Source organism: Atta colombica, unplaced genomic scaffold (assembly GCF_001594045.1).
Source record: "Atta colombica isolate Treedump-2 unplaced genomic scaffold, Acol1.0 scaffold82, whole genome shotgun sequence".
NCBI classification, from domain to species: Eukaryota; Metazoa; Arthropoda; class Insecta; order Hymenoptera; family Formicidae; genus Atta; species Atta colombica.
This window is the reverse complement of record NW_017259575.1, coordinates 712,838-718,916: the sequence shown is the minus strand read 5'-3', so window position 1 is coordinate 718,916 and position 6,079 is coordinate 712,838. Positions and strand designations below refer to the sequence as shown.

Genomic DNA, 6,079 nt, shown 5'->3' with positions numbered 1-6,079 from the left:
TCCATCCACTCCCACTTGTTAAATGACGTACACTGACGTCACCGATAGTTTACCTTGAAGCTGCGTGACATTGAGCCGCAGGCCGGCCAATCGCGATCTCCGCGCTGCGAAAATCCTACGGTCGCGCAGGTCGGGTTTTCATTGCGTGCGATAGCGCGATCAAACGCGCACAATGCGCACCAATGCGCACAAGTATGATAGCGATCGTCCACGAAGTCGAGCCGCGATCTTGCCCGATTCTTTGAAATTTATTAAAAACAACCTCCCATCCATCTCTACTAAACTTTAATTAAACTTTAATTAAATTAATCGACGATCGATTGATTCGACAATTCGGTAGAATTGCTTCCAAATTGCTTCCGAAATTTTTTAATTTGTAATCTAATCTTCTTTTCGACCAAATGCTATGGCTTTTTGAAAAACCTAATGTATCTATAAATGATTCTGGGCTTCTGTGAGAAGTTTGATAACGGTAGAAAATCATTTCATATACTGCTAAAAAAAATATAATTAGTCTTTTAGTTAACTGAATATCTGCGCGGAAGGAATGATTTTTCTAAAAATTTAACTAGAATTGAAAATAATTTTGTTAGACTATAAAAATAAAATAAAAATAATCATATAGAATTATTAGGCATAATGAATTGCAAAACATTTTAACATTCTAACATCAGTTTGAACGTTATTTTACAATTATTTTGATAATGCAACAAAATTATTTTCATATCTGTATCTAAATTTTTTAATACCACAGCAAAACCAAGGTGTTAAAAAATAACAGTTATATATTGTAATTATTGTATTTTTTTTTTTAATGAATTGAGATTTAATGAAATTATTGAGGTCTTTTGTAAAATGACTATGATTTTGAAACTATTAATGTTATTATTTCGAGTGCCTGAATAAAAACAAGAACGATAAGTTTAATGTAAGTGCGTAGTATAAAATTATTACACGCTAGAATTAAAGTATCGTTTAAACTTAGAATGCACTTAATATGCATTATATCGTGAATTAATCGCTTTCGTGCTCGAATAGAAAGATTAAGTCGATATCCCTGCGACTGTGATTATTTCAAAGTATTCCCCGCGGCGAATGTAACCCTTCCGTTTGTAATGGAGGACAAAGTGCGCCATTAACATATCACGATCTTATGTAATTAAATACAGCGGCAATATTTATGAAGTCATTATACCCTTGAAAAAAAGAGCCAATATTTTAAGACTGTGATAAATAGTTTCTACAACTAAATTCGCGACCATTGGTCTAAAATTGACGAAACGTAACAATCCATTTCCTGTTCAACATTTATCAGTGAAAAGTCGCACAGTGAAAATTAGCTTCGTATCGCTAAAGTGCATAAGCATTATTAGGAGAGCAACAAAAATAAAAAGGTCTCCTTGACAATGTTAGATAGACAATGTTAGATTGAGAAAAAGATACTTAAAAATTTAATTGTAGCATACATTTCACTATATAAATTCTTATTTTGAAATATATAAATCCCTATCTTGAATACAAAGAAAAATTTTATTTCTAGTAAATAAAACGTCTTTTTCATTTTTTATTCTTTTGCTTTATTTTCTCTTTTACAATTAATAAAAAAAATGAAATATATTTCATAGAAATAAATATTCTGTTATCACAGTCAAATTTGTCGTAACCAATAAATATAATTTAATTTTGCTTTTAAATATTTCAATTTTTTTTCTCGGTATACAATCATCTCAATTATTGCCAGACAATAAAAAGTCTAAAATGGAGAAATAAATAAAACATTTAAAAAATATCTTTAGACATCTTTTTAAAAAATATCTTTAAGATACGTGATATTATATATCTGATTTGTATTGTCTAAATCGATATCGCAATCTAACACATTTGTTCTTATAGATTTCAAAATTTATTCGCAATTTTATATGCATAGAAATCATTGATATATCAACAAAAGAAATCATTGGCATCTCAATGTTTTTATATATTTATGATATTCATTTAAAGTAAGTAATTAATTATTACCTTTTGATATTAAGTTTCTGAGGATGCAAGCCTAAATTCATGATGCATGAATGTTAATGATATCACATGCACTACATCACATTTTGATTTGAAATCAATTATCTTCTTTTTTGTTTCAAATACATTTTTATACTCGTGTTCGTTTGATTAGCATTTTTTCTCGACGCGCGACGGAATTTCTTTAAGAAACTCGTATCATTGATGAGATTTTCTAAGCGAGGAATGAGGAGGTGTGCTATTTCGACGTCATTCGCACGAGACGGGCGCTAAACTGCCTCTCGTGTCTCTCGTGCTAACCAGTAATAAACGCATATTCACACGAAACCTCGACGTACCGCGACATTTATATGCATAATCCTCGATATCACACGCGAAAATCCGTAATACAGCTTGCCTGCATAACGCACGATCTCGCAAAAGAGAAAGAGAGACCTTAAGGATATCTCATCGCAATGTTATTTCTACCGTGTACTTTTAGTTTCGAAAAAAAAAAACGCTGAATTTCTCGAGTATAATTTTTAACATCGCAAAATTCTTTCATTTTCGACTTTCAAATTCAATTTTAAATTAAATTAATATAATATTAAATACAAAAATATGACTCCAATGAATAAATCAATAAAATGTAAAATGTATGTGCAAGCCTCTGCAGTTCTTGGTATAAAAAAGTCAAACCAACAATTGAACTTCTTGGTGTATATCCAATATATTAAGTAAAACATGTACAGACATTTTGATCCTTGATTTAGAACCTCTTCAGTATAACATTCAACAAATATATATGGTGACAGAATGTGAACAATGGTCAAAGTAAAACGTACAGTAAAAAGAGAGATTATGCCTTTCAAATTGATGTGATATGTAAAGATTTATAATTTAATAATAATAGGTCTGTTCATGTTGCATAAAATCTCCAAAAATTGTTTGCATTTAAAAAGAGATAAATATATATTCGTACATTGAAGCGGGAGAAACCGAAAATGCTAAGTGCAAAAGTATTGTACAATCAACACGAACAAACCATCTCATGTAATCTTTTCTCTAAGACGGAAATGTAAAAAATGAAAATTGATACAAATTTTTACGTTTTTATACATTTCCGTCTTAAGGAAAAAGTTACATGATTATTATCTTGAACATTGACTTAAAATGTCAGCGTTTCTACTTAAATTATTACCTTTTAGAAAATAAGGAACGAAACTGATAGTTAACAATACCAGTACTGTCTAAAATTTATAATATCAGCGATGTCCACGCACACCGCATTCCTTTTTCTTAATGGAGATAAAAATATATATAATTGGTGTTCACGCTTATTTTTCTAAATTTCTAAATAATTTTCTAATGTGCATGAACATCGATATCAAGTCCCAAAATTACAAATTTTGGACAGCACTGAGTGCTATCTATAATTTGCAATTTTGTATACATGCGGGGTCATTAATATTTTAACATATGAATTTACGCGCATACCGAGAACTTATTATAGTTCTTGAAGTGGAAATTACAAAAGTGAGCGAATTTACTCGAATATTTATAACTTCATCGGTCAATACGATCAATACTTAGTGAATTTACTTACTTTTGTAATTTTGTTTTTTTGTTCAAGAACTGTAATAAATCCCCAATTATATAATTATGTTTTTCATATATGCCTTAATAAGCAGCTATAGGTCATGACATAAAAAAATAAAAAATCAAGTATTATAGTAAATAAAGTATTATAGTAAAATGTAAATAGTGAACGGCTAATCATAATAGAGAACGTAATCCAAAACTTTGATTTGCATATTGCTAACGTTTTAATTAATTAGAATTTTTTGTGTGCCATCATCCTAAATGAATGTTGAAATATAAACTATTCTGTGTAGACGTACAAATATTTGTATACGTCTAATTAGCTTTTCTTTTTTTCTTTTCGCCGTATTTTTTTCGCTGTATGTATTGTATCGTTCGTGCGTAGAGAAATGCGCCACAGGGAACAAACGAAGATGATAAAACAAATGGAAGGCGAATGTACATGGCACAGGTCGCGAAAAAAACATTAGGAACATGTTCGCAGTCTCCTTGTGAGGTAAATTTCTTGTGAAACGAAATAGCAAACCCACATTAGACATAGAGAAACCCCACGTGCAGCGCGTGACTCGTTAAATACTGATCGTTTCTGAGCGCGTGATAAAATTGCAAATCAAGTCTCGGAAGATGAATGCTAGACATTGTGAGTATCGCAGAGACAGATAATCTTTTATGACAGATCATTTTGTAATGTCATACTATCTTTAAATTTATCGAAGAGAAAAGAGAGAAATTTTTAGTAATAAATTTTTAATAAGTAGTAATTAAATATTCGGGATTACCAAGAATTTATATTCTTAATCCAAAATATTATAACTTAGATGATAATTTATAAATTTGAATTTTTATAAAGTTACGGATTGTTTGCAAAATGTTTTTAGTAAAACTTGTGTTATTAAAATTTACTATAAAATTTTTCTTCATTCTTTTTACCCTTGCTTTAGACTTCATTTAAACGTTATCATAAAAGTTCATCATAGCTTTCGTAATTATATATGATAATTATTAAATTATCGGTGTTAATAAATTTTATCACGTAAATTATATAAAAAAAGGCTTAGTTTCTCTCATACATTCAACGTGAACATATAATTTGATACAATTTAAAAAAAAAAAGATGTATCGCGTCATCTATGTGCGTCTTTTAGTAATATCACTAGATATTCCTGCACGCAAGAAATTAAATGTTCCTAAAAAATTCTTAAGTTACCAATACAGTCGTTTCGGTCTACGATTGAGTGTCATGTATACTCTCATTATTTTTGCCATATCGTGAATTTTACGATAATTTAACCATTCGCCATTGTTAAAATGAATATCCAAATATGTTAATGAGAATTTGAGACAACAGAAAAGATAAAAATAACGTCAACACGTTAATATATGATAAATAACTTTTACTGACACGTGTATGTTTATCTTGAATTCGAGTTTACACTTTGTTTCGAAATGAGTTCTTTTTTTTTACATTTTTGTAAGTGCCCTGGAAATTTGGAATTGCTAGTGAATGATAATGTTTTATGCATTATGTCATTATGCACTTATTATCTGAAGATAGTATAATGTATTTCTACTGTATTTGATACTAAAACTTTTTAAGTTGTAGTTAATTGTGTACAGAATGAATTGCAAAAAATGCCAAATAAAATTTCTCATGTTCTGCATGTATACATAAAACTACAAATTACTTAAAAAATTATTTATCAAAAGTTGTACATCATTATGTCATAATGATGTACATTGTACATCGCATGTATTTTCTGAAGATAATGTGTTTCAACTGTATTTCATACCAAAACTATAATAAGTGCAATAGATCTGTTTTCTAGTCAAACTAGTTTATTTTTGGAATTTAAAATGAAAGATACATATTTGAGATATCTGGAAAAAGTTCTATATATAGCACAGTCTTAACAGAATTAAAAAACAGACCTATTAATACTTTACTTTTACTTATTAACACTTTACTAATAATATTTTACTTTTGTGTATAATATAATTTTTTAATTATATTATGCTGTAATTTTTGTATGCTTATATGTACAGCAGCGTAAAAACTGTATCATTTTTGGGTTATTCAATCTACATATCAATAACATGAAATCTTATATATTAATCCTATATAAATGAAAGTATATTAATATTTTGTAGATATAAAAGTTAAATAAAACAATGGCATACCCTAATCAGAATCATGAGATATCTAAAGGTACCAAAGCAAGACAGAATGGACAATTTGAGATTCCAGGAGAAAAAACTGCAGCCAAGACAGGCTTAGATATATTATATACATCTCGGATAGACCGCGGTATAACTGAGGAAGACATAGAAAGAAAGATAAAGTTACTAAAACAATTATTGGAGAAAGATCCAAGAGCTGCCGATTTAAAATGGTCCCTTTTTGTGGCAGCATCCAACACTTACCGTTACGACAGTTGTTTAAAACCATTTCCGCCTATGTACATCAAGAACGAGTGCAAGGATA

The 6,079-nt window shown here is 29.3% G+C and overlaps 1 protein-coding gene across 1 annotated transcript in view; it reads left to right on the top strand.

The window, feature by feature from the left end:
* Positions 1-4,828: 4,828 nt before the first annotated feature.
* LOC108692777 overlaps positions 4,829-6,079 on the top strand; it is an 8,414-nt gene continuing 7,163 nt past the window's right edge. The window contains exons 1-2 of the mRNA XM_018201208.1: positions 4,829-5,003; positions 5,746-6,079. Coding sequence (XP_018056697.1) covers positions 5,767-6,079 — 313 coding nt within the window. The 5' untranslated portion in view covers positions 4,829-5,003; positions 5,746-5,766. The remainder of the gene's footprint in view (positions 5,004-5,745) is intronic.